The sequence below is a fragment of the Molothrus aeneus genome, chromosome 12, assembly GCF_037042795.1.
Source record: "Molothrus aeneus isolate 106 chromosome 12, BPBGC_Maene_1.0, whole genome shotgun sequence".
Classification (NCBI taxonomy): Eukaryota; Metazoa; Chordata; class Aves; order Passeriformes; family Icteridae; genus Molothrus; species Molothrus aeneus.
The window spans coordinates 2,486,417-2,514,092 of NC_089657.1; the positions used below are offsets into that span (position 1 = coordinate 2,486,417).

At 41.1% G+C, this 27,676-nt stretch overlaps 1 protein-coding gene across 3 annotated transcripts in view; it reads right to left on the minus strand.

The window, feature by feature from the left end:
* Nucleotides 1-27,676, minus strand: part of LOC136561650 (contactin-6-like) — a 130,939-nt gene that overhangs the window by 79,832 nt on the left and 23,431 nt on the right. For all 3 annotated transcript variants that reach the window (XM_066558056.1, XM_066558055.1, XM_066558053.1), the window contains one exon: nt 4,843-4,969. In XM_066558056.1, coding sequence (XP_066414153.1) covers nt 4,843-4,910 — 68 coding nt within the window. In that variant the 5' untranslated portion in view covers nt 4,911-4,969. The remainder of the gene's footprint in view (nt 1-4,842; nt 4,970-27,676) is intronic.

Genomic DNA, 27,676 nt, shown 5'->3' on the forward strand with positions numbered 1-27,676 from the left:
ATGCTTTGGAGATGTAGATCAGGAAGGATTGGACTTGAGAGGGCAGAACGGGAGCTGAGAGGGAAGTTTTTATGCAGCAAGTCTGAGACTGATCATTTAATGATGACAACGCTGCTATTTTAAATCTTCATTTGTCCCCATTAGTCCACTAAGCAGAAAATGGATTGTGTCTGCAACATTACCCAGCTGTTTACAGATGTCAAAATACAATTTCTCTTTCAAAGAAAATAAATATTACGTGTTTCAGGAAGGGAATTTTTGTGGCTTTGCCATTAGTCATGCTAGGGTTGAACTTTCCTTGCTCACGTGGGGGCCAAAGGAAGGATAAAGGACTCAGCCACTGAGGCCTGCAAGTTTTGGGGTTGTTAATGCCACTTTTTAGGTGGTCAGCAATCCTAAAATGACCCAACCAGGTACTCTCTTCTCCTGATTTTATATCCGAGCCATCCCCTCAGCCTTTATCATTTGTGTTGGTCTCTGGGTGTGATTCCAAGCCCTCCATTGGGTGGAAGGTTCACACAGAAATTGCCAATGGCTCACTTTGGGTTCCTGGCAGTGCCCAAACCAAGGGCAATCATCTCCTTGTTAATTACCTGAATGATCACAGGATAAAAATGTTCTATTTCTGCTTATTTGCAGAGCTCCTGACAGTGAGGGCAGTTTCTCCAGGTAACAAATTGAAGTGAACTCTCATTTATCCCTGGAAATCTGACCTGGATACACAGCAGAGGATTTTGTCATCCCCTCCCCGCCCTCTCTCCTCACACCCACACTGCTCAGGAGCTGGTTTTGTGCCGGGGGATTCCCACACTGGGCTCTGAAATGCAATTCTATGCTCCAAGAACAGGGAGTGCCCTGACCTCCAAGTGAGCACTTGTTGTTTCAAAAGGCTGATTAAATATGAAATCAATGGAATTCTGTGGGCAAATTCTAATAATGTGAAATCATTTTTTTTTTGGGTTGCTGTCTCCCCTTCCATGGATGCATGCACACTGAAAAATTTGGGTGCAACTCTCAGGAATTCTTCCTACAAATTCCAGCTGATTTTTGGTGTTTCTGTAGCTCTCCTCAATTCCTTTTTGATATTTGCTTTAGTTGGTTTAGGTTTTGCTATTTTAGGGTATCACTGTTAGCATTTTCCCATATTTCAGGATTTACATATGCTCCAAGTTGTCTAAAGCTTTCCATTTTCTAATCTAAGATATTCTGGTATTTAATTTGCCAGTTCTCTTTAATTTCAGAATCAATCACTGAAATAACTGCTGTCATCATTGCACGGCTCCCAATTAAGATCTATAATTGTTTTTCCAAACAAATGTGAAGACGTTGGCTTAGCTGCTGCAAATGAATTCTTCACAGTATCCCCATAATCATTCTAATCACCATGGTACAATGATTATTAAACTTTGCATATAGATCAGGGGTTCAGCTCCTGGTGTGGCTTTTTCCCTAATTAATATGTTTACATCACTGAAGGAAGCGAATTAATGAATTCATGTGGTAGACAATGATTTAATGACTTTGTGTGTTCTGCAGTGTATTAATACACAGAAATCTGGATAATTATTTCAGGGAATTTTTAACATAAGCCCCTTAAGGCAGAGATCATCGATATATTTTTTGTGCTTTTTTTTCATGCAACCATTGGAAAATATTTTTCCTCAGTTATGGGAAATACATTCAGGATTGTTTTTCTTTCACCAATTGTTTCAGAACCTAAACTTTAAAAAATTTCCTATGTTCTGATGCTGAATTGATCAGCTCCCTAGGAGCCCAAGGACTGTGAGTGGGGATATGCTCACATGATTTAATAAATTCTCTTTTCAGCATGCTGCTATAATAAAAATATCAACATTTTTATGACTTCATTGTGTTCTATATTTCTTAGATTATTTGCATTCAAATGGAAATGTCCTGCCAAGCCACCTGAGGCTTTGTTGTAATTGGGAAAAGGATTTGCAAAACCCCCCCTTCATGTACAGCACTTCCAGTCAGGAAGAAAATGAGAAGTGTAAAAACTCTTGCCTGTGAACAAGGCAGCAGAGGGTGAAGGAGTTTTAATCCCACCCCAGTTTTGAGGCGGAATCTGCACTGAGCCAAGGAAGAACATTCCAGGGAAAAGGACACAAGAGCAGAGCTGCAATTTCCGTGCCCAGGGTGGATTTTTGGGATTACTGGGAATGGTTCTCCAGCTTGCTGCAGTGATTATGAACATATTTGATGTCGTTTGCAAGCCTTGTAGACTTTGTGCTCTGTTCCCTCCCTTTCATTTGTGTGCTCCAGTTATCCTTGTGCTGCTGGGATTTGGATTGGATTTGAATCTCTTTATCTCCTTTTAGTGCAGCATTCTGTGTTGGGCTGAAATATTAAAATGCTCTTCTAACCAATGCTGCTTATGCTGCCCTTGGATTTATTTATTGGTTCCATTGAGTCCTCCCTGAGAAGATTATGGAGGGGAAAACACCCTCAATTTCCAACTTGTATGAAAATGCAGGACTGTGGGATTGCTCTGGATATTGAATGGAAGTGCAGGAAAAATCAAACAAAAAATGTCAAAATTCTGCTGGAAATGCTGCAGGGTGTTCATGGATAGGCTGGAAGTAAAAAAAAAAAAATTATGTAAAATTCATTGAGTTGGTGATGAACCCTCTGGTGACTATAACCAAAAAAGCTTAAGTGCAAAAAAATGATAAATCTAATTTAAAACTTTGTGTTTATTTACCACCAACATCACACCAGGAAACACCTGGAATAATGTACCTGCTATTATAGACAGTTTTGACTTTATAAAAAAGGCAGAGAGATAAAATTATACTTATCAGAACATTTATATAGATTTCTTAATGGTTTCAGAGATGCTTCCATCCATATTTTTGTTTGCAGTGTAATCTGTGTTCCCTGTTACTTCCAAAGGGAAAACTGTGTCTCATTTTTATTACTCAACCCTTCCACCTACATTTCTACACAATTCCTGCACTGTGCTTCTCAGACGCACAATATTTTGAGGAGGAGTTGCAAAAAATTCTCACTATTTTTGACAAGTCTATAAGACTAAAAGAGTACCTAGTAAAATCAAACTTTTAGGAAATGCTAAGCATTTTTTTTATTTCACAAAAAGGCATTTATCAGCATATTTCTTGATGTAAAAACTGCTAAATAGCAAATTAACTGGAATCTAACTTTCTTCCTGTCGGGGTGGTTCTGTATTTCTGAATCAAAGAGAAACCTCCAGCAGTCCTTGCTGTTCTTTGCCATCACTCAGCAGAGGAGATGATTAAAATTTCATACTGGGCTTGATTTATCTAAAATTGTTGGAACTTTAAATATATGGGCTCAATCCTTATCTGACAAAGGCAGCACTAGCTGTGGTGAAATCAAAGACAAGTGAAAAGCTCCCTGTTCCCTCCAAATCGCGGTGTAATTGCAGCAGTGATTGTCTGATAACTTTTAATTGACCTCAGGGCTCCAGGATCCATCCTCAGGTGTTGATCTCATATCCCTGGAGCCACTGAGGCTTTGCAAAAAAAAAAAAAAAAAAGGGAATGGTGATAAAAAACTCAAGGAATTTAATTAATGGGTGGGTAGAAAAAATTAAAGGTAAAATATGGATATCGAATATGGGATGGGGGAGACTTCCCAGCTCTCCTGCCTGATGGGAGCTGCTGTCTCTGCTCTTTGAGGGGGTGAGGAACCCATGGGGAGATACAAGAGTCCAGCAATTCTCTAGGAAGCTGCTTAAATGTGAAACAGAAGGGTGGATGATCTGGAAAGGCTTGAAATTCATGGCCTGAACCAGTTGATGTTCATACTGAGAACAGGGAGAACAAATAGGCTGGGAGATACATGAGGGTTTCTACTCAGAGGAGGAGATGTAAAAAGCAAATTGAGGGTTCCTTTAATAAAGGAAATTGAGGGTTCCTTTCATAAAGGAAATTGAGGGTTCCTTTAATAAAGGAAATTGAGGGTTCCTTTCATAAAGAAAATTAAATATATTAAAGGTTCCTTTCCTAACACAATGGCTGGGCACAAATCAAGCCATGAAGTCCAAAAGCCAAGCTGATAACCAGTGGTGGCCCTTTCCAGGGAAGGCTCTGGTGGGAGCAGTTCAAATCTCTTCAATAAATATTCTCTAAGCATTTGATAGCACCTTATTTTCTTTCATGCCTTGCATGAATGATTTATTCTTTATATATAATTTTCCTTCAACTCAACCATTACTTTCTCCATTATTTTCTGAAGAAAGCACAATGTCTTTTTTTTTTTTTTTTCCCTAGATTCTCAGCTTTTCCTCTTATCCAACTTGGATTTCCAAATCCTTGTGGCAACAAGTTATATTGTAAGAAATGAATCCATAGTTACCAAATAAACAAAAAATCCTCTGTACCAAGGTTTTGTTAAGTGATTCTTGTATAGGTATTGGAACTGTTTCTCTAAACAAACACCATGAATATGAACATGAAATGCTGGAATTAGAAAAGGGAAGGATGTTGCTCTTCTGCTTTCCAAGCATTTATTAATGTATGGAAAGTTTTATCGAGTACAGATGCTCAGTGTTTCCATTCTCCCATTTTTCACAGCTGTTCTGTGGATTCAGAATTAATTCTGTACATTTTTAAATACGTTGGGGATGATTTTCAATTATTTTGTTTTCCTGTGTTAATTTTCTTTACAGCAAAGCAGGAAAAATATTTTTCCTTCATTCCTCAAAATTTACTCTAAACTTTGTATATTCTTGCTGTGAGCACTCAACAGATTTTGGGGCGTTTATTTCTGGTAGTGCAGTGACTAAAACACAATCCAAAGAGTCACAGTGAGACAGTATTTCCCCAAGGTTGACTTCACCTGTAGTATGGCAGAGGATATCCTTTAGCTGTGCAGTTCAGGAGGATCTCTGGATTTGCTGAGCCCATGGAATAAGTGATATCGTATGGCTCTTGGATAAAAATAGGCCCATGAAGGGTTTCTTCCCCTGTGAAAGAAAAACAATAATTTCAGATTAGGTGTCTTTAGCGTGTCCTTCCACATAAAATTGTCCTTTGGAGTCCTTTGCTTTCTGCTGCAAGGTGAGGTCTGCTGTTATATCCACCAGAGAATCCACCTGCAGACACTGGACTGTTAAGGAGGGAATATTTCAAGGCTGATTGATGATAAAATCGCAGAGCTCAGCTGCTGCTGATTTATTTTGCAGGTGACAGTGAAGCTTCTTTGCGTGTTTCCCACGGAAGCTCCCAAATGTGCCCATCCACCTTCTCCTGGTGCTGTGCATCAGGAGTGGCAGCAGGAAAGGATGGAATTATGGAATTGTGGTGCTGGTTTGGTGTTCCCTGCTCACAGCATAGTCTAAAGGAATCACTCACCCCCTTCTCCTCTAACCCTTCCCATCCCTTGAGATATTATTTTTGTATATTTTATGTATGATTTTTTTTATACTGGGTTTAGGGTTGTTGATGGGGTTTTTCTTTGCTTGTTTATTGGTGTTTTGGGGTTTTTTCCCTCCTTTTTTTCAATCCTTTTTAAACAGGAGTAGCATTACATAATCAACTTTTATATCATATCTAAAATTAAATGATTGATTGCAAGGCAAAACAGAACTATTTGTTTATTTCACTGTGATCTTCCTTGCTCTGGGGAGCAGGGGAGAAGACAATTTGTTCAGCAAACCACGAGGGCAAGGCAGAGCAGCTCTCTGGGATGCTTAAATAATCTTTGTTCCTTGTCCTGCCACTCTTCTGGGCTTAGTGCCTTGACTGAAATTTGAAGACTTCTTTTTTCACTGTTGCTACAATTGACCCTTTGACTTGTCTTTTCTTTGGGAGGAATTTGCTTCCCTTCTGGGTTCATTTCCTCAGTCCTTCTTGTTACCTTCCCAGAAGAAACTGCCAGGGAGAAGTTTTTCTGAAGCCACAAAATGACCCAGGGATCATTGTTCTGCATTTTAAATCCCTGTACCCAACAGGGCCAGTGGTGAACTACCTGATGTACATAAAAACCCCTACTTCACCTCATAAAAATGTAAATATTTTGGTAAAACTGGGATTAATTTCCCATGTTTTCTACTAAATAGAATTTAGACTCATTTGTCATTTGCAGGCTATTGAATATCTTAATTTTACATCCCCTTCCCATGCCCTTAATGTGTAGAATGAGGACACAATATTTTACAGCTTTCCAGTGGACATGCCACAGTCCCTGTCACAAAAATACTGCCATGAATTTTAGTAAAGGCAGCTTCTTGCTGTTGTTTTGTTCTCTCTTTAATATCCTTTCCTCGCTGGCTGATCTGCAGCAGAGAATAACATCAAATTTGTGAGAAATGATGTGCACTCTCAGAGCCAATGGTGTCCTAGGAGTCCATCTCTTATTTATAGAAAAGGTCAGGCTGGTCATTTCTAATTTCCTGATGCATCCTTTTGTGTTTCCTATAGAGAATGGCCATATATTTCTTCTCCATCCTCCAGGTTCAATACCGTCACCATGATTTCTCCAGAGATACACATGACAAATGCATTTTTGTAGGGCTGTTTGCTTTCGTTAAGGTTTAAATAGTTTGGATTTTTTAAACAATCAATTGGAATATGAATATTTGCCTAAATGTATCGTTTCTATACATAAAAATCATGTGTGAATCCTCAGCATAGTGCTTGAAAGTAAATATAAACTCTTGTTATGGAATGTTTGATAAGAAATTAAAATTTATTTCTTTATGGTACCAAATCAGTTTGATCTCCTTAAAGACCATAATTATGCCAGCCTGAATTCAAAGCTAAAGCAGGAAAACGAATCATCATTCCTTCATTCATTACATGATATTGTCTTCAGCCAATCCAGGCATTAACAGAGTGCTAATGGAAGAGGAGGAACTCTGATTTTCCATAATTATGAAAGAAGCAGGGGGTGCCCCAGTGCTCCTCAGTCACTGGTGTATGGACAATGGGTGGATATGTCACACCCTGATATTCCTGTCAAATTCAGTTCAAGAGGTTTTACTCAGCCATAGTAAATATTTAGATATTTATGCTCTTCCTTATCCAGACAGGGAGAAAGAAGAACAAATCTGGAGTTCACACTTGACCAACCTAATTTCCAGCCAAATCCCCTTCCCTGTTCTTTCCTATTTCTGACTCTGGCTGGATTCATAATCAGCTCCTTGTGAGGTCTCTGCCCAGCTGGAACTGCAAAAGGGAACATTCCAGGAGCAGTTTAGGCTGGCCCAGGCCCAGGCTGCAATGGGAGTATGGATAACTCAGCAGGCCAATGTTGTAAATTAGCTGACTTTTATCCCTTTGCTGCACAGAGCTTCCTTCCCATTAGGATTTTTTGCAAAGTGGAGTTGGAATTACCATCACTCCAAGCTGCTCGGTGATAGCAGATAAAATCTGTTTGGTGCAATTGAGATTGCCCCAGAAACATCATGATCTATTTGCAGGGAGAGGTTTTAGGTTTGCCTGGGAGAATCAGCTCCAAGGAGCCAAACTCCAGAGGATTCACTGCTCCAGGACCAGAAATGGGGAATTCTGGTGTGCTGGGAGAACAAAGAAACTGTGACTGCCCCATCCCTGGAATTGTCCAAGGCCAGGATGGACAAGATTTGGAACAACCTGGGACAGTGGAAGGTGTCCCTGTGGGGTGAAAGTGAATGAGTTTTAATGTCCCTTCCAACCCTGACCATTCCATGATTCTGGATGCAGCATATCAGAGAATCCTCATGGAAGATCGCGAGGAGAAGCTTCTAAATGCAAAACTGCCATAATTCACATAAGCAAACCAGATAAGGAGGAATTTATCCAGGCTATTAAGTTCCAGGAAGGCTGTAAATTCCAGGGGTAGTGAGTTTCTAATGAATCTTTCTTAATGTGCCTTAGATAGAGCTTCATATCTGATCCAAAACATTAATATGACTTTATGGGCCAAAGCTGACACCTGATTAAGAGGCGTCTTTTAAATCAGTGTGATAGTAAAACACCTGTCAGCTCCAGCAAAAGGGATGGGACAGGTGAATTAAACCCTTCCCCCTTCTAATGACAGCAGAAAAACTATGAAAAATCCAACTTCTTCAAAATCTGTTTAATTTTTCAGCTGAAGATATGGGTAATTTGTAATTGGAAGACAGGGAGTTTATGGGGTGCACAGGTTTTTAAATGTCATGGAGTGTTTCCCTGGGGTTTTTGATTGAATCTTGTCAGAAGCAGAATGGAATTATTATTTCCTTCCTCAAAGGCCTGGACCAGGGAGTTCAAGGACTTTGAAAGGAGCCTGACAGATGCAAAATGAGAGGTAAAGGATGAGACACTCCTTGGTACCACCTAAAGTAACACACATCCCTTCAAGGAGTCAGATTTTTACACTGGGAGAGAAGATGGGAAAAGATGAAGCAGAAAAATGGCCATGAAAATGTTGTGTGGAAAGAAAAGCAGCTTGTCAGGAGCACGGGCAGAGTTCCCTCTGGCCCACCCAGCTCTCTGAGACTGAAGCAGGGACACACAGAAAGGCAGATTAGATCTTGTAGGTTTGAGCAGGAAGAAGCAGCCTAAGACCTGCAGGGTTTTCCCAAAGGGCCCTCAGCTTTCATGTGTTTTCTCCCTTCAGATGTTGATGTACAGAGCTCCAGAGACACAGGGCTCCTTTCAAGTCTCAGCTTCTGTTGAAAGAGTCAAACTGGGAGTGCTGGTGGAATTCCAGAGTGTCTCTGCTAGCAGACACCAAACCAGGGAGACATTTATCTCCCTGTGATGTAGGGAGAAGGGGAGGCAGGGATGAGGCACACACGGGAAAATCCTGCCACTGCTGAAGTCATAAAAACTCTGAGCAATGATGGGGAATTTGGCACTCAAGCCCAGGGCTTATAAATGGATCTGTCTTTAAAATGACAGGCAAGAGTGCAAGGCATCCCTTGCACAGAATCATGGATTCATTGTAGCTGGAAAAGACTGGAAAAGACTTCCAAAGCAACAAATCCATCCATCCATCCATCCATCCATCCATCCATCCATCCATCCATCCATCATCCATCCATCATCCATCCATCCTTCCATCCATCCATCCATCCATCCATCCATCATCCATCCATCCATCCATCCACCCATCCATCCATCCATCATCCATCCATCATCCATCCATCCATCCATCCATCCATCCATCCATCCATCCATCCCTCCATCCATCCATCCATCCATCATCCATCCATCCATCCATCCATCCATCCATCCATCCATCCATCCACCCATCCATCCATCCCTCCATCCATCCATCCATCCATCCATCCATCCATCATCCATCCATCATCCATCCATCCATCCATCCATCCATCCATCCATCCATCCATCATCCATCCATCCATCCATCCATCCATCCATCCATCATCCATCCATCATCCATCCATCCATCCATCCATCCATCCATCCATCCATCATCCATCCATCATCCATCCATCATCCATCCATCCATCCATCCATCCATCATCCATCCATCCATCCATCCACCCATCCATCCATCCATCATCCATCCATCCATCCATCCATCCATCCATCCATCATCCATCCATCATCCATCCATCCATCCATCCATCCATCCATCCATCCATCCATCATCCATCCATCATCCATCCATCCATCCATCCACCCATCCATCCATCATCCATCCATCCATCACTCCATCCATCCATCCATCCATCCATCCATCCATCCATCATCCATCCATCATCCATCCATCCATCCATCCATCCATCCATCCATCCATCCATCCATCATCCATCCATCATCCATCCATCCATCCATCCATCCATCCATCCATCCATCCATCATCCATCCATCATCCATCCATCCATCATCCATCCCTCCATCCATCCACCCATCCATCCATCATCCATCCATCCATCACTCCATCCATCCATCCATCCATCCATCCATCCATCCATCCATCCATCCATCCATCCGTCCGTCATTCCATCCATCCATCCCAGCACCATCACCACTCAACCATGTCCTCAGCTGCCACATCCACACTTTTTTTGAACACTTCCAGTGATGGTGATGCTGTTCCAGTCCTTTAGAACCCTTTCCATAAAGAAATTTCCTCTAATATCCAATCTAAACCTCCCCTGTCTCAACTAGAGGCCTCTCCATCAGGGAGACAGTGGGAAAATTGTGCCCCTTCCTTGAGATTTGAAAAATAATGAGGGCAAGCAGATGGAAGGATGCACGGCTGGAATCTGGCATTTCCCAGGAGCTGGCACTCCAAGTGCCCCTTCTTTTGTCCCCTCATCCCCTGTGTGATGGATGGAAGTTGCCTGTGGATCCCTTGGAGAACCCCACTCTTGATTTGAGTTTGGAGACAAAACTTTTATTTAATCAGGGCTCCTCCAGCCCTAAATGGCACAAAAATTTGAAATGTTTTCATGAAGTCGATTCTGCATCCTGCCATTTTTTTTTTTTTTCCTTGAGAAATGAATCAAATATTCCAATATTTTTCCTGTTATTTAAACAGGATGTCTATGGTGGGCAGGTAGGGTGAGCTGAGGCTGATGTAGCAAACAACAGGCTCAGGTTATGGACTGGCTGCACATTTTCCTTGGGTGTGAAAACAAACAATCAAGCTATAAAATACAGATTTAATTCCTAATATAACTTATTGTCAGAATCTAGCATAGAAAATTAGGGTGTAATATATCACAGGTGATAATTATGGAAGCATTATGCAAAAACTGTCATAGTCATGAGAATTATGAGCCTTTTTCAATTAAATATATATAGTGACAAAAGATTTTGTCAAAATGAGATACTCCCAACATTTTTTAAAAGTTCTGTAATAACCAGTATTGCTTCAACACTTTCTAGGAATATATTTGGGTAGCAGTGAATTTATTACTCATCTAGCAGATACACACATTCTAATCCCAGAATAATTTAGGATGGATCCCTAAATGCCAAAATATGACATTTTCTCCTGCCATCACCCTGAGTACAGCAATCAAACTTCAGATTTACAGGATACCATGTTCCATGCAAACCCCCAAATATTCCCTAAAGATCCCAGACCAGGAGTTCACATTGCAGAGAAGGAAAATTGCTCCTAATGGATGGGTTGTGGAGAGCATTCAGTGGAGCTGCACTGATTTAAGCTTTCTGCTGGAGATGAGCACAGATTTATGAAGAATTCATTGTGGGGATGCATGGAAAGGTGCTCCAGGAGAGGGGCTATAAATACACAATGTGTCACCTGTATTAATAATGGAATATTTTGCTGAAAAATAAACAAATAGGTGAGCAACAGTGCTGAAATTCCTACCTGGGCCTGATTTTTTTTTTTTTTTTTGGTTTTATGAAAAGACTTCCCAAAGACTTTGTGCTATTGTGGGAGCTGCAGACAAGTGAAATAAGAGGTGAAAATCACCTTTTCATGAGTGTGGGTGATTTGTTTCATGTCATGAACTTGGGCATGTCCTTCAGATGGAGAACTCTGGTGGAACAGACATCTAATTATGGAGACAAATATCCCTGATGAAGTTGGAGGGATGTGCCTCTCTGATGGATACCAATCCTGACGTGCCCCCTGCTCAATGAAACTTCATTAGTTTTTTGTGTTACTAGGCAAGATGAATAAATAATAATGAACCTTTTCCAACTGAGGGCAGGAGCATTTTTTTCACTGTAATTCCAGTTCTGAGGGAGCCCCAGATCCAATGACAGATTCTGTTTGCTGCATTGTACTCCTGTAATATTCATCTGGCACTGTTGCCAAACTGACTGAAGGCTTAATTCAATAATTTATGCTGCAGGAGAAGATAACAGCTATATCATTTAATATCCTGCCACTTAAAGAAAGCCAGCACTTTGTTTCTTTCTAACTTTTCTCTGTTTAAAATGCAACTGTGCTTTGTTCTCTCAGAGGATGGGGAGTAATTAGGCTCAGATGATTTTTGTCATTGGAATTGTGTGATGACTCCCAAATTCCATTGATAGATGCCCTGACAATGCCTTCTTAATGTGAGAGTGAAACCTTGGCTTGAATAAGCACATAACAACATGAGAAATTGCAGTTCTGCTTACACAGAAAATGAGGGGAAAACAATAAAGGAATTTGGGGAAATTTCAGACCCATTTGGGTCTTTGCAACTCTTCTTTCCCATCTAGGGACTCTGGAGACAGAGGGGACAAAGGAGAATTGCTGCACTCAAAGATCCAGCCACACTGGAATGGAGAGAAATCATTGAAGAGACCTGTTTGCAAATAATTTGAATTTACTAAAGCAAGCAGTGATTCATCTTTGTTTCCAGAGGCCACACTTGGTAATTCCCACTTATGCTCAACAGCAAAATTGTTGTAATGTGAAGTTGCATTTTGGTTCTGCAGCACTGAGAGTCTCAGACCTTGTAGAAATCCAGATACAATCTCCATTCTACAGCACTATCATGCAGATGGGTGTTTAAGCTCCTTGTAGAAGTTATTTAAATTTGGTTTATTTATTTTGAATAGCTGGAACAAAATGGCTCCTTCCCAGATGCTTGTTTTTCTCACTAGGGCTGAAGTAAGAGGCATGAATAAACCAGTCAGGAATTGCTGCAAGACCCTGACATCAGTGATGATTTTATATGTAGATAACAAGGTTTATATCCTGGGATAACACTTTGAAATAATTGAGATCATGAAGATAATAGAAAAACACATGAAGACCATTTATTTTTGTAGCCCAAATTACTGCCACGGCAAAAATTCCTCGGGACACAGAAAGATCTGATATAGAAATTTCAGGCTGCCACCTACTTCTTGCTTTCAGATGATTGATAACTCAGGAAGAAAATCTTGGGGTATAAATCATCTCAAGCAATGATCCAGGCAAGATTAAAAAACTCTTTATTTTCTTACATATAATTGAAGAGGAATGCAAGGGATATTTAAAACATTTTAAACCTAAGGCAGGTCTTGATTTAAATTAGATGATTCAGTCAGGATATTATCAAAATATTTATTGTATTGACTGACTGATTCACTTGCATTTGTCATCACAGTACTGGCATCCATTTGAAGGATCAAAACTAAATTTGGAACTTATACTTTTAGGAAAAAAATGGTCTTTCTTAACCAAAAATCAGGTTGCAAAATTGACAATTGGCCAGTGAAGATCTACCTGAGATAAATCAGACCTCATGTGGCTTTTTTGTGGCTGTTTGGGTAGGATGAGTTTTTTTGGCCAGCAGCACTTGCAGATGTGCCTCATCTTGAGAATATTTATGTTTAATTCTTATTTTGGCCAAAAAAAAAAAAAAAAAACCAAAAAAAATCTTAACTATCATGAGCAGCAGAAGGGAAATAGAGATTTAAATAGCAAAACGTGGTTGGGATTTCACTGGACATGGTTTTATCCTTTGACTCCTCCTGCATTCCAGAAACCTGCTGAAAACAGGGAGATGCAACCATTCCCCAGGAAAAGGCAGGATCATCCTCTGTTGTGGAAAATATCAGGCAAGGAAAATATAATTAGCATTGAATATTCTGTTATTGTGTCTAGCCCGCTGAAAGCTCCCAGGCATTTTCAAAATAAATAGAATAAACAGAGATGAATGGAACTGAACTCTGCTAAATATCATCAATGAGGATCTGCTTTATTACTGGCAATTAAGAAGGGAAAGTCAAAACACAAGCTCTCATTATCACTCATTGATTAAAACCCAGTTAGAACATTGCAATCCCAACCAGCCCACTGCTCTGCTCGTTCTGCATTTCAGCACAGAAAACAGCACAATATTTCAGAAATAATTAGGAACACAGAGTTAGTGATCAGCCTTAATGTTCCCCAATAAAATTGCCAAAGTAAATGATTATGGATCAGCCAAAAGACACTATTTGAAGCCATCATCTTTTGTGGCTGTTTAATACCTTCATGATGATTTTTTCTTTTCCTGAGTGAACGCAAATGAAGTTAAAATCCTTCCAGTAATGGCACCCTGGAATTTAGCAGAAGTCACAAGCATAACTTTGCAAATGCTCCTTTTTTGGGAAATGACTGCCAGCCACTGAGTACTCAGGCAATTTTTGTCTCTGCTCTCTATTTTAGAGGAGCTAATATCAACATTTCTGATGTAGAGCAAGCTGGGAATGTCTCACTGTCAAAATCACTGTGCTTTTCCATTCAAGGAAAAATGACCTTTATCTGATGTGCTCTACAAAAAAAAAAAAAAAAAAAAGAAATGACAGCATAAACAACAAAACAAAACCCAGCTGAAAGGAGGGGGGAAATGCAGGCTGATAGGGCTGCACTCAAATTCTGCCTTGGAGCAGAGCTGGAAAGGGAAGGGTCAGCAGGAAGGGCTGTGAGCCAGGGACACGTGAGGTGGAAATGTTGCTGCCCATGTCAGCAGGCTGAAAATCCAGGGAAAATTGCAAGTGATGCTGTTTAGATACTCTTTCCTCTCCTAATGTCAGTGTTTGATGCCATTTTAAAGCTGCACAGGAACAGCAGCAGCCCAAACCTGGGGTTTGAGGTGTCCCTGTTGACCCTTTCCAAGGTGTCACCCAGAGAGGAGCCTGGAGAACATGGAAAGCCAGATGGGAAGAGTTTGTGCCATTTGTCCTCCTGTACCTCCTGTGCAAGTTTCCAGAGGGAAACCAGAGCCTGAAATGCTTTTCATGAGCAGATACGAAAAATTCCCTAACTCTGGCAGCTGTTCCTTGGCCAGTGCCAGTTCAGCTGCTCCATCACCCTCTCACCTCTTCCCTTTTATCTCTTCTTCCATTATTTGTTAAAATCCAGCCATTTTAGGAAACAGGAATGATTTATTATTAAAAAATACTATTTTCATCAACTTTTACGAGTTGTAATTTCCAATCAAGCCTTCACCTATTCTGTCATCAAAATCGTTTTGCAAACCCATTTTTTTCCAGCTGGGATTTACATTGATCCCTTCACACTTTGGGTTCTGCCCTTTCCCATTATTTCACTTCAACTCCCTGGTTTTTAAGAAGCTTTAAAAATTAATTTATGTCTCCTTCCCACCTGGAAACATTCAGAAAGGACATGAGTGCAGGAGAAAAAGTGAGTCCAGGTTTAAGACTTCTCAGTCCATTGAGTTCTCTGTGTTTTTTGTAGAATTTCGCTGCTTGGGTTGGAAAAAGAAATAAAAATCAGACAATCTACAGCAGGAATAGCCTGATGGGAGCTTTAGCACCGGGCCAATAATGAAATGCAGGGAAAACATTTCATATCTATTACTTTGGGGTAATTTTTCTCTAATCCAAAAATCACAAAACCGCTGTAATTCTGCGGAAACCTCGCATACTTGGCTGGCATATTTTCCCCAGCTCTAGGAGGAACTGATAACAGGCTGCTGAATTACTGCTTAATAAACCACTAAATGAGTGCCATCCAAGATAACGGGGCATTAAATGACGGCTATTCAGGGAAAAAGTAGAAGTGCAGAGAGAAATGCAAGAGGACTCTTTGCATAGAGGGAAATTGGATTAGTCATCTCATCTCTGCCAGTGGTGGAATTCAAACTGCAGCAGATTGGGGGAAAAAAAAATTATGGAAAGTGTTTTGATGCCAAAGAAAAGAGGACACTCCATGTAGGGGCTGCTTGTGATCACTTGAACTGGGACGGAGTGTTAAAATTGTGGGGGTAATGTGAGCAGTGGAATGTAATAAATGCAAAGACAAAGTGAAATGAAACAGAAAGGTGAAATCCAAAAAGGGGAAATAATATATGGATGAGATTATAAAACAAAATAAATCAAGAGGTGTTAATAAATATAACAATATCTATTAATATGTATTACATGTAATATGCAATATGTAACATATTATATCTTATATATTATATAGTATATAGTATATACTATATATTTATTATATCTTATATATTATATCTTATATCTTATATCATCTTATATATTATATATTTATTATATAGTATATATTATATATTATATAGTATTTATTATATATTATATAGTATATAGCATATAGTATATAGTATATATCATATTATGTGTTGTATATTACATATTGCATATTACATATTAATACATTATATAATTAATTAATTTATAATAATATAAATAAATCAATAAATATAGAGATGTTGGAGATTTTCAGGATGTGAACACAAAAGGCCAAGTGTTGAGTGCAGGCTGGATCATTGAACTACACAATGGTTTGGGTTGGAAGGACCCTAAATCCCATCCAGTCCCACCCTTGCCATGGGCAGGGACACCTCCCACTGTCCCAGGCTGCTCCAAGCCCAACCTGGCCTTGGACAGCTCCAGGGATGGGCAGCCAGCACTTCCCTTTTCCCCTGGTTTCTGTGGGATTCAGAGTGGAAGTGCCTGCCCTTCCCTGATGCTCCCAGCCCGATCACACCCCAGAGGTGTGTGAGGAGCTGCCCTGTCCCTGCCATCCATCTCGGCCTGGTGCCATCCATCTGCAGCAGAGCTTGTCCCACAAGGCTGCTGAGAGCACATTTGCTTGACTTGTGGTGCTTGGGAAATTGTATCCTCCTGAGTGATGGCCACGGTGCAGCATCACCAGCAGAGTTATGACAAATCTGCCCAAGGCCATATTTCTGGGCAGTGACATAATCAATGATGGATTCAGCTCTAATTTCAGGAGATTTAGACTGCAGAGTTTCCAAGCAAAGAGAGGAGGGTGTGCCATGTTCCCTCTCCTCAGTAATTGCATCCAGCTGAATTTACAACACGTCCTATTTCACCACATTCATTTTCTGTGTGTTTGTGTTTTCACATCCCTAATATCTTGAAAACTATGCAGACATCTGGTAAAATGTCAGTGCAATACAATAAATGTTTGTTTGATTATTTTGACATGCAGTGGATGTCCACCTTTGGGCTGACAACAATTCTCCTGTCTCAATTCCTCCTGTAAATTAGTTGTGCATATGCAAAAGCATTTTACACATATCAAACTGGGACAGAAATCTTCATTCAGGTTTGCTTTCCTTAAAGTTTGCATGAATTTCTGTTGTTGGTGTGGTTCAGATTTTTATCCAAAACACTTAACCCAAGTTATTTCAAGGCACAAAATAGGAATCAGGCTGGATTCTGTTCATAGAATTTTGTTCTTTTCCATACAAATTCTAGGTGCTCACCTTTCAGGTCACTCTTAATCTGTAGATTTTTTTTTTAATGAAGAACTTGGGCATTTCTTTGGGAAGGAGAGTTTAAGAATACATAGATATGTCTGCTCTCTAAATCTCACTGTGTTTTATGTGATTTTTCTTAGATTATTTGAAGAAAAGACATTATTGTTCCCTGACAGTGAGCACTGAAAGTCAGTGGCATCACTGGCAATAAAACCATTTTAATTTGCAGTCAGGCTGGTGGGATATTAATGAGGTTTACCTTTCTTTAAGGCAAATTTGTGGAGTACATGTGCAGCACCATTTTAATTGAAGCACCACACATAATTTCGTGTCTCGCCAACTTATCTCCTGGAGAGGCTGGGGGTTAATTGAGTGAATAAAATAAATGTAGACTAATTAGGAGATGACAAGTTATAGCTGATAAGGTCACTTGTCAGGCAAATATGAATTCAATATCTGTTGCATAAATTGTTACATTTTCTCTGGCCTAGAGCAAACTATTTGTGTTTTGCAAACTCACAAATGTACAAGGAAGACACAGAGAAAAGTTTTTTATTTCTGCCATGTTCAGTGTAAATCAGAATAAATCTAAATAGAAACAGAAGTTGGAGGTATCACATTATATTCTGATTTAAGTTGCATTATACCATCAGTGATTTTAGTAGCTTTAGACTAATATGACTGAAATATGAATCTGATTAATGCTCAGTAAGTTACTGGAGATTAACCCCTACAGTTTTGTTGACATTGTATTGATACCCAATTTTTTATAAGCTGTAGGAAAAGTAATAAATCATCAAAAAACGATTTGGCATAAGTGTATGAAGTGAGACAATGTTAGAGGATGAAGAAATTGCATTCCATAAATCACATGGGGGCTGGGGGGGAATCCTTTCTGAGGATTGAGCCAAAGTTTGGATAGATTTTACTCTAAAGCACCCTAAATATTTTAGGGTGAGATGGAGACTATCCCAAGGTTTTGGAGCGGCAGCCTGGGCACCTGCTGGGCAGTGAAACAAAACAAACCCAGCCTGGCCAAGGGCACCCAGCAACACCCCAGAGGAGAGGCCACTCCCAAGGGACAATGAGCTCTGATTTACCAACAGGCTGCTCCTTCCCCAGACAATTCTCCCAAATGATAACGAGCTTGGCATCTGCTTTTGAGGAAATCCGGTGGTAAACAACCCATCCAGACTGGAGATCGGTGCACAGAAATAACCTGCCATGGAAAGAACCTTTCCTTGGCTTTGCAGTGGTGCTGGAGTGGTGCCTGAATCCCTGCCTGCCCCAGAGCCTTCCTCCCTGGGGTGCAGGGATGCTGCTGGAGCTGGGGGTGCTGACACCTGGCACAGGTGCCCAGAGCAGCTGGGGCTGCCCCTGCATCCCTGGCAGTGCCCAAGGCCAGGCTGGACAGAACTGGAACAACCTGGGATAGCAAAAGGTGTCCCTGCCATGGATGGGGTTGGAAATAAATGATCTTTAGGGACCCTTCCAACCCAAACCATTCTGATTCTGTGACTCCCTGATTCTTCCCACAGCCATTTATACCCACCCTGAAATCCCCAGGTAAACCCAGCGACCAAACCTGTCTTTTCTAACTTTACCATTAAATTCTGAAGATTGTTAAAGTAAAACCAAATTAATATTCCTGGGAAGAATCCCTTCTCTACCTCTGCCACTGTGTAAAACCTCGGGGGAGCCAATATAAATAAATACAGATATAAACTGGCCCAGGGTGCCCAGAGCAGCTGGGGCTGCCCCTGGATCCCTGGCAGGGCCCAAGGCCAGGCTGGACACTGGGGCTGGAGCACCTGGGACAGTGGGAGGTGGCCCTGCCATGGCAGGGGTGGCACTGGATGGGCTTTTAGACCCCTCCCAACCCAAACTTTTCCATCACTCTGTGATTCCTTGACACAAGGAAGGTGAAGCTGCTGCCTGTGTGTGCGCAGGTTTGTTTGCAGAACAACTCCAGCACAAACATCTGCACCTTTTCCACACCTTTTTTACACTCCCCTAAAACGGCCGCAGGAAGAACTGTGCAGAAATAAACCCTTTTTTCTCTGCTTTTCCTCAAACTGCTGCAATATTCAGGACATGTCAGAGGTTCTGTCGCTGGGACAGAGCCCTGCTGGTGCCAGGCACACACCAGGAACCCCCTGGCCATTAACGTGAGCGTCCACTGGCGACTCAAGCACGACCTCTGTGTGTCTCCTGTTTGCTCGGCACCAAAGTGAGCAAAGCTCCCAGGCAAATAACGAAGAGCTGCTGCTGCTGCTGCTCCTGCTCCAGAGGAAACATCACCCCAGCAAACAGTGTGACAGATCTGACCTCGCAGAGGAGACAATTTAAAGCCGCAGCGACTTCCTTGCTGATGCCTTGAAGAGTTGGAATTTTTCAGTCACCTCTCACTTTTCCTGTGGAAGGGGCTAACAGCGGGCTTGTTAGTTAAAGGAGTGAGAAGAAGTTGAGAAGTAAGAAGAAACTGATAAGGAGCTCTTTTTAAGGCTGTAGCTAAGGAGACTGAGAGAAGAAAGACAGAAGAACTTTGCAGCTGGATGAAACATTTTTAGAAAGTTAATTAAGTCACTATAACTTCTCACCAATAGTATTATGTTGATTTATTGTGGCCAATAGTAAAGATAGAAGAAAGATAAACAATTGGAAAGTGTATAAAAATCAGCCATGTTCAATAATAAAGTGTTGCCAGCTGAGACTGCTTGTGGTCTCTGCTTTATGTCGTGACCGCCTCGACAGCGACATTTTCCCTCAGAACCCTCCTCCTTCCATTGTGTTTGGAAGCATTGAGGACAATTATTCTGTTTCTGAGGAGCTCCGGGGCTGCACTGAAAGGTGCATTTGTCATTACAAATATCTTTGGCCACGAGAACTTTTCATTGCCACCAAGAGCAGCTCCCACCGCGGCAGAGCTCGAAGGAGTTTGATGAACAGACCTGATTTCTGAGCTGAAATGAGTGAGTTACAGGTAATTAGAGCAGGCTGAAAAGGACGATGATGTTTGGAGTGAAACAATGTCACACACAGCGCCTTAATTAGCAGCAAAAGTGATTTAGCAAAGTAATATTCTAATTCCAATCCAATTGCTACAAATTATTAATAACAATAAGCATGGAATAACCAAGATTCACTAACAATGAGATGCAATATCTGTCACAGGAAAACATAGGGCCCCTTTCATAATGAGATTGTAATTAGAATAGAACAATAAAGCAGATATTAATATTGAACACAGGACAAAATACTGGTTATGCCATAACCAGAAAGGGGGAAATGCTATTACTAAAACTCTACAAGGGTCTAAAAATCAAATATATCAAAATAAAGTTTATAATGCTGCAAAGGAGGAGGGAATTTAGGCAGTGTCTGACCCACAGGACAAGGACTGGCAGCTCTGGGTGGATTTGTGGGCACACAAGGGGAAGCAGAGACCCAGGGCAATGGGGGCTGCAGGTCCCCCCTGTGCCTGAGCTCTGCCTCCACACCCCAAATTTGCCCTCCTGTTCCCCTCTCACCTCCTGCAAGAGCAGCCCTAGAGGGCTTTATCTGCCTTTGGATGGTGATGGCGATAACTGTGCCAGCAACCACAGCAATTGCTGAGATAAATCCTCACACGGTGCATGTGGGGCTGCTCCTGCACTTCCTGCAACTCTGTAATTCCATGACAATTAAACGCTGCTTTTAATTTTTAATTTTTTTTAAGAGTTTAATCCTAAATATGAATGGAGTAATAGAGAAAAGGGGTGTTCTGGAAGATGAAAAACAAATGTAAGGTAAATAAAAGTCATCCATTCACTTTATTACTGGCTGGCTCAGGACCATATTCCAGTCTCCTGGGAAATGTGTGGTTGGCCTGTGATTTCCATTGTTTTGGGAGCTAAAACTGGGAAAACTGTGGGACCTGAATATCACAAGAGCAATGAAAGGAGAGCTTTGGCCCAGCTGTGGCGGCTTCAGAGAGCAGCTCAGAGCTACCCCAGACACTTCCATCCATCCAGCTGGAATAATCCGTATTTCCCTCCCACTGTCCCAGGGCTTCCCATGCACACTCCACAAGCAATTTTTTGTGGCAATCACCAGATTTCCTCTTGCAGACTGGGATGAAAAAACACCTCCCAACGCCAAGAGGTTTATCTTTGTACAGTAGGCACCATAACCACAGCCTAAATCATCCTGAGGGGTCGGAAATCACTCTGGGAGCTCAAACTCTGGCACAACCACATTTTCTGTCCCAGGCAAGTGCCAACAACAATAATAATACATTAAAAACATGCTCTTTTTAATACATTAAAAATCTTTTTGCTTTTTAATAATACATTTTAATTTTTTTAATTTTTTTTTTTTGCTGCCAAGGTCAGAGGAGAAAATGCCGATTTTTGAAACCCCCAGCTGGAGTGGGATTGTGGCAGCAAGATTTCCCTAGGAATGTCAAGGAGGTGTGAACGCAGTGAATTCCAAGAAGTTTTCAATGTTAATTCCTGCTCAACAAAAAACACACACATAAACAGCGATCAATAGGCGCTAAATGAAAAAGAAGTAGCAAATCAATAACCCCAGACGTTTTATTTTCCAGCTTCTGCAAACAATGGGAGGGATGATCAGCCTGTGATTACGTGGAAGTCGCAGATATTGTTGCAGCACTTGAAAGTTTGTGGGCAAGATCTTCACCCATGTCAGGTTTTCATGTCAAAATAAAGTAGAGGTAATTTTTTGGGGGGGGGGTTTTGTTTGGTTGGTTTGGTGTTTTGTTTTTTTTTTAAGTTTTTTTGAGGTTTTTTGGGGGTTTTTATTTTGTTTGCTCATCTGGTTTGGGGTTTGGTTTTTTTTGTTCTCTGGGGTTTTTTTGGGTTATTTTGGTTTTTGGGTTTTTGGTTTGTTTTTTTTTGTTCTCTGGGGGGTTTTTTGGGTTATTTTGGTTTTTGGGTTTTTGGTTTTGTTTTTTCTTTGGGGGGGGGTGGGTTGTTTTTTTTTTTTTTGGCATTCCCAAGGTCTGATTTCTGGGGAAAAAAAAAGAAATTCTCATTTCTGCTAGTGGAAAATTAGACTCCAGCTGGGTTTTTCTCAATTTCATGTAGGATCACAGATGATCCTTGAGGTCCCTTCCAACCCAAACCCTTCAGCGATTCCATGATTTTATGGCCATCATTCTCTCCATAACAAAACCTAAGGTTTCAAGTGTCCATTCTTCAATTAAGCCATTGGTTGTGGAGATTAAAAGGGAGTGGATTTGGTTCTCAAACTCCAAAAAATCCATGTTGGCAGCTCTAAAATGGGGAATCTCAAAATTCTCTGGGCAACCTGTGCCAGAGCCTCAACCATTTTAGGGAATAATTTATCTCTAAAAGCTGATCTAATCCTACTCTTTGTTTAAACAATTACTTTGTTTAAGCAATTACTTAAAAGCAGCAATTTTCCTTGAAAATGTTGTGCTTCAATAAACTGTTTCAGTAATATATTGTGCTTTCTTAAGTTTAATTTCTTTATACTTAAATTTGCCATTGTTGACAATAGAAAATGCTCAAAATATTTGAAGTACTTAATCACCTGCTAATTTCAACTTCTTGGCAGTGATAATAAAGTAAAATTGAATTGTCTTTGAAGCTGTTGCAACCAAAAAAAAGTGAAAAAAGAAATTAATGGCTTCTAAAGTACCAGGATGTTATTTTAAAAAGTTAATGAGCCTTTTGTGTTGGGAGATAAAATGGTTTGATATGAAACAGGAAGAAATCACGTAAAATTTAAATAAAAGGGGAAAAAATAATGCAAAGCAACTAATTGAAAAGATTGGGAAACAGTAATTATTTCAACCAGCATAAAAATAGACAAGGCCTTTCAGACTAAAGAATTTAGACACTAGAGCCATGTAGAAAACATAAAACTCTGGTGAATTCACAGCCACGAGTTGCAGCATCTCCACCTCGCTCTAGGAACCATAAATGACATTTCCCTGACAGGGAAGAAGATGCAGGCTCCAATCCAAGGGGGAACCTTAAAGCAGCACCTGAGCTCTCAGCCCTCTCCACCACGTCCCTGCTCTCAGGGGAATCCGACAAAGGGATTTTTCTGGGAGATGAAGCACAATGAGGGAGATTCTTCTGTGGGGTGAGTCCAGCCCGTGGCAGGGAATGTTGGACACAATTCCTGGCTCCAGCTTTGGGGTGGGTTGGAGTCCTGTCACTGCAGGACACAAACCAGCACACACCGCTGTTCTCAAGGTGAAAAGAAAAAGGGAAGTTTATTTCCTGACTCCAACAATTATAGATTTCCAAGAGTGACAGCGGATTGGAGGGTGACAGTGCCACCTCTCCAATGACACTGGACAAACCAACAGCCCATCAAATTTCTCCTCCTCCATAAAAGAATGCAAAACAATGAGTTATTTACAGAAAGTGTGTGAGAAAGTTCATTACAAGAATGTAAACATCAGAAAGCTTAAAAAATCTTAAAAAATCAGGGTGACAGAGTCCTTGGGAAATGGGAGTGGCACTGGTGTCCACTCAGGGCAAAGCTCTGAGGTGGGTTTAGGTCAGGCTAGTGGAAAGCCTCAGACCCCCTCTCACATCCCCTAAATGTCATTTTCAGAGGTTCCTTTTTTCCTGGCTCTGTTGCACCCGGGGTGGTTGCTGTTCACTGATGCTGGGGAATGAGCTGAACCTCCTGGCACCCCACAGCACAGAACAAAAGTTCCTCAAATGTCACTGCTGCCTCTCCTGGGAGGGACATTGCAGTACCAGCCTTGCAAGTCCTTCCCAGAAATTCAACTTTTTATTTCCCAAAACCATGAAAACCTCCATGCTGTCTAAGGGACACCCAATTATTATCATTGTCTGACTCATCAGCAGATCTCCAGGTGCTTCTGGCTGTTCAGGGAAGCCTCAACATTTCCAGGCCGGACTAGTTCATCTCCACATTTTGCTGTTAGAAATAGCAAAGATGTCACTTGTCTTAAAATATATGGTGTGCTGTTCCATCCCTAAAGGTGCTGTTATGCCAACAATAAATCTGCCAGACACTGCAGGCAGAGTGTGGGATGTGATGTATTCAATATTCATCCTGCTGTGACCCAGAGGAGGATCAGGACACTTTGCATCAGGAAATGTCTCTCTCTAATTTAACAGTTTCCAAATGATGGGCCCAAAGCCCAGCCTGGGAGGTTGGGGGTTGCACCTTGGATTGATTTGGAGGCAAGGAGCCAAAGGGCTGTGTGAAAACACAGCTGATGCCTCATTGCCAAATTCAGGTCACACTGGCTTGGGATATTTCTGCTGTCCACAGCCTGACAGAATTCAGTGCCATTCTGCTCTTTCCTTGTCTTTAATGCTGGAATTCCCTCTGCTTCCATGGTGGGGCCATGACCATCAGCAGAACAAAGGCCAGTGACAAAGGCCAGTGACAAAGGCCACCTCTCCACCGTGCAGAGGGATTTATTTGAAGGGAAGGAGTCACCAGGAATCAGGTCAAAGAGGTGTCATTTCCCTCTAGGAACAGGAGGGACACAGAAAATTTGGATCAGCTGTCCAGGAGGAAGGCAGAGCCTTGGAATTATCAGGAGGTAATTCCTCATTGACACAGGAGAGAATGGAGGGACCAGAGAGAGGGAGAGAGGCGATGGAATTTCCTCCAACCTGATGGAGAGACTGAGGTGGCACCCCCAAAGAACAGCCTGAGGTGCATCTGATGGACACTTAGGACAGAAATATGATATCAGAAATGAGAATAAAATTCTGTCTCATCGAGATGTTCTTGGCAGCCTGCCCTGCACAACAGCTCTAGAGGAAGCAGCACAATCCAGGAGCAGCCATAGGAGGAAAACCTGAGGGAGTTTTGGTGTTGAGAGACAATGATTTTATTTTATTGAGCACTTTGGACAGGTCTGTTCATTCCAACTTCCCAAAATCCTGCCTACATCTTTAATCCAGAAAGTGAAGGCTCTTTCCTAACATATTCATATCAAATAATGCTTAAATTTCAATGCTGTCAGGAGATGGTTGTTGTACATCCCTATAGCAAGTACACAGAATTCAAAGCAATGATCTCTGAGTTTATCTTCATCACCCTTCTTGCCTCTGGTGCTCTGCTTAGATCAGATTATCTCATTTAAATAGCAATGGGTTATGAAAAAAAAAATTCTAATCTGTTCCCTCGCTGTGTCACTGTGCATGCATTACCTTATTTTATTTTGTCCCCTAAGGCACTGCAAGAAAACCCTAAAGACCCTCATTGAGACACATAAAAAAGCTTTGCTGGAAAATAAGAGTTGGAGGGAACATTATTCTTTCCACGATTTTTTGCCTATAAAGAGAATATAGAGGGCAGTTTGATTTTTGAGTAATTGAATTGCCATTTTGGGGGGCTAATAATATCCAGTTCTTCTGCACAGCACATTTAATCCTGAGATTTAAAATTAATTTATAGGTCAGAATCATTTTCATTCTGCGTGTCAGGTGGAATTGAGGTAGAAACAAGGAGGAAATGAGTGACCAATGCCATCCAACACCCAGAATTACCCTTCCATCCCCAGCCCACAAAACTGCTCTGCTCAGCATCAGGGCTGCTTCCTCACCTTCCCGCTCATTTCTATTATTCCTAAATTGATGTGAACCTTCCATGTGATAAATCAGAGAAGTTTTGCCATAAGTGCAGTTTGACTGTTACCATCAGGCATATTTCAGAATGTCATGGAGTGAAAATCAGCGGAGCTCTGCTGAAATCAATGGAGTTAATTTATACCCAGGAATAAATTAACTTATCCCAGTGAAGTCAGTGGGAGCTTTGGCTGTTCCTTTAATTGAGAGCAGGAGCAGGACAAAAGGGCCGTTGTGAGCTGCTCTTGGTGCCTGGGAATATGGAGCATTTGCATTTTTAGCTATTTTTAAGTCTTTAAAAGCTGAACATGTTCATCTAAGAGTGAGCTCCCAGTACCTTTTAACTCAGGTTTAAAGCCCAGGACTGGGCTTGTTAAAGAGGATCCTCTGGCAAGAATGATGAAGATGACAAAAGTTTCAAAAATTAAAGCCTGGGGGGGAAAATGAGAAAAAAAAACGAAGGAGAATGTTCTTTTTGGAGAAACACATCATGGGTGTGAGAATATCTTGTCCCTCATGCATCTCTCCTGCTCCTCCTGCCATTCAGATTCCAGGACCACCATCTATTTCCCCATATTTCCCAAGAAATCAAGGAATTGGAGGGGCATCCTGTGCTCTGAAAGACTGGTACAAGTGCTTTACTCAGAGTAGTAAAGGAGGGACGGATCTGTGAGAGGCACCCAAGAGGGCTGAGTGGGACAATGAGGAATTAAAGGGAACATTTGGGTCCTAGTGGTTGTTGAGATTAGTTCAGCAAAGCTGGGCTTAAATGAGTGACTGCTCACTTGGAATATTTTATATATCACAATATTTTATATAGTCCAAGATTTTTAGTCTTTAATATGCTGGCTGTTTGTTACTGAAATAGCAACCTTGTATTGATTTAACAGAAAGTCTGATCCTGAGATTTGCTTTTTTTTTTTTTTATCCTGAGGTTTACATTTCACATTTAGATAAAACAGCATCGAGGTTCATTTAAATTGTATTTTAAAATGGTACTGAAGTCTGCCCTCTGCTCTGTTTCTTCACTTCAAACAGCTGCTGACTCATGCACTACATAATTAATTTAAGTACCATTTGAGGTTACTTTAATACAATTTCCTTGTAAGTACATGAGTAATATCCTGGCTATTTAGAGTTCAATGCATTAATTGGAGACAAAAGTCAGTTGTCATGGTTTCTATCACAGCCAAGTGTGAAGGGTCAGTCCATCCCCAAATTCATTAGAACCTCAAAGAGTTCAGTTCCCACTCAGTGCCTGTTTGGAGAGGAGGCTGTAATGAGCCACATGAGCTAATCCCATCTTTATGGCTCTATGAAGCAGCATTGTCAAGTTATATGCTTTTAATTAGAGGAAAGGTTCAGAGCAGGAGTGAACTCAGAATACCAAACCCTCACTGTGAGCAATGCCCAGCCAGGCAGAAAAGAACATTTTACCTCACAATGTGCTACAAACTGTTGATATTTTAAATAAACACAGGGGATACTCAAGAAGGAGAATGGGGGGAAGCATTCCTGCTTGCTCCAAGCACATTTTGTCCTCTGATCCCAGCCTGAGGAGTGTCAGGGTGGGAGGATGACGGTCCATCACCACTCCCTTTTCATTGCATTTGCTATGGGCTTTAAGCAAGATTTTCCTTCCTTTTTGTGCATTTATATTGACAGTCCTTATGATTCTCACCCTTCATAAATAAATATTTTAATTTGCCTTCCAGTTAACTGTGATTTAAAGACACTTCACTTGCATGGAAGCACTTGGAGAGGGTGTGATATGCGATGTGGAATCCAAACCATTAATTCAGTGCTCCCAAGCTGGTCTGGTTTTCAATCCAGCTTCGTTTGCTGATACTGTGGCCAAGAAATGTTTTCATGACTTTGTCACCCAAGTAACAATTGTTTTTCTTTCTTACTGTTACAGCTTAGACTATTTTTTGAAGCTATTACCTGGATTCCAGCTTTCTTATGCTCCTGAAAAGTGCTTTTCTGG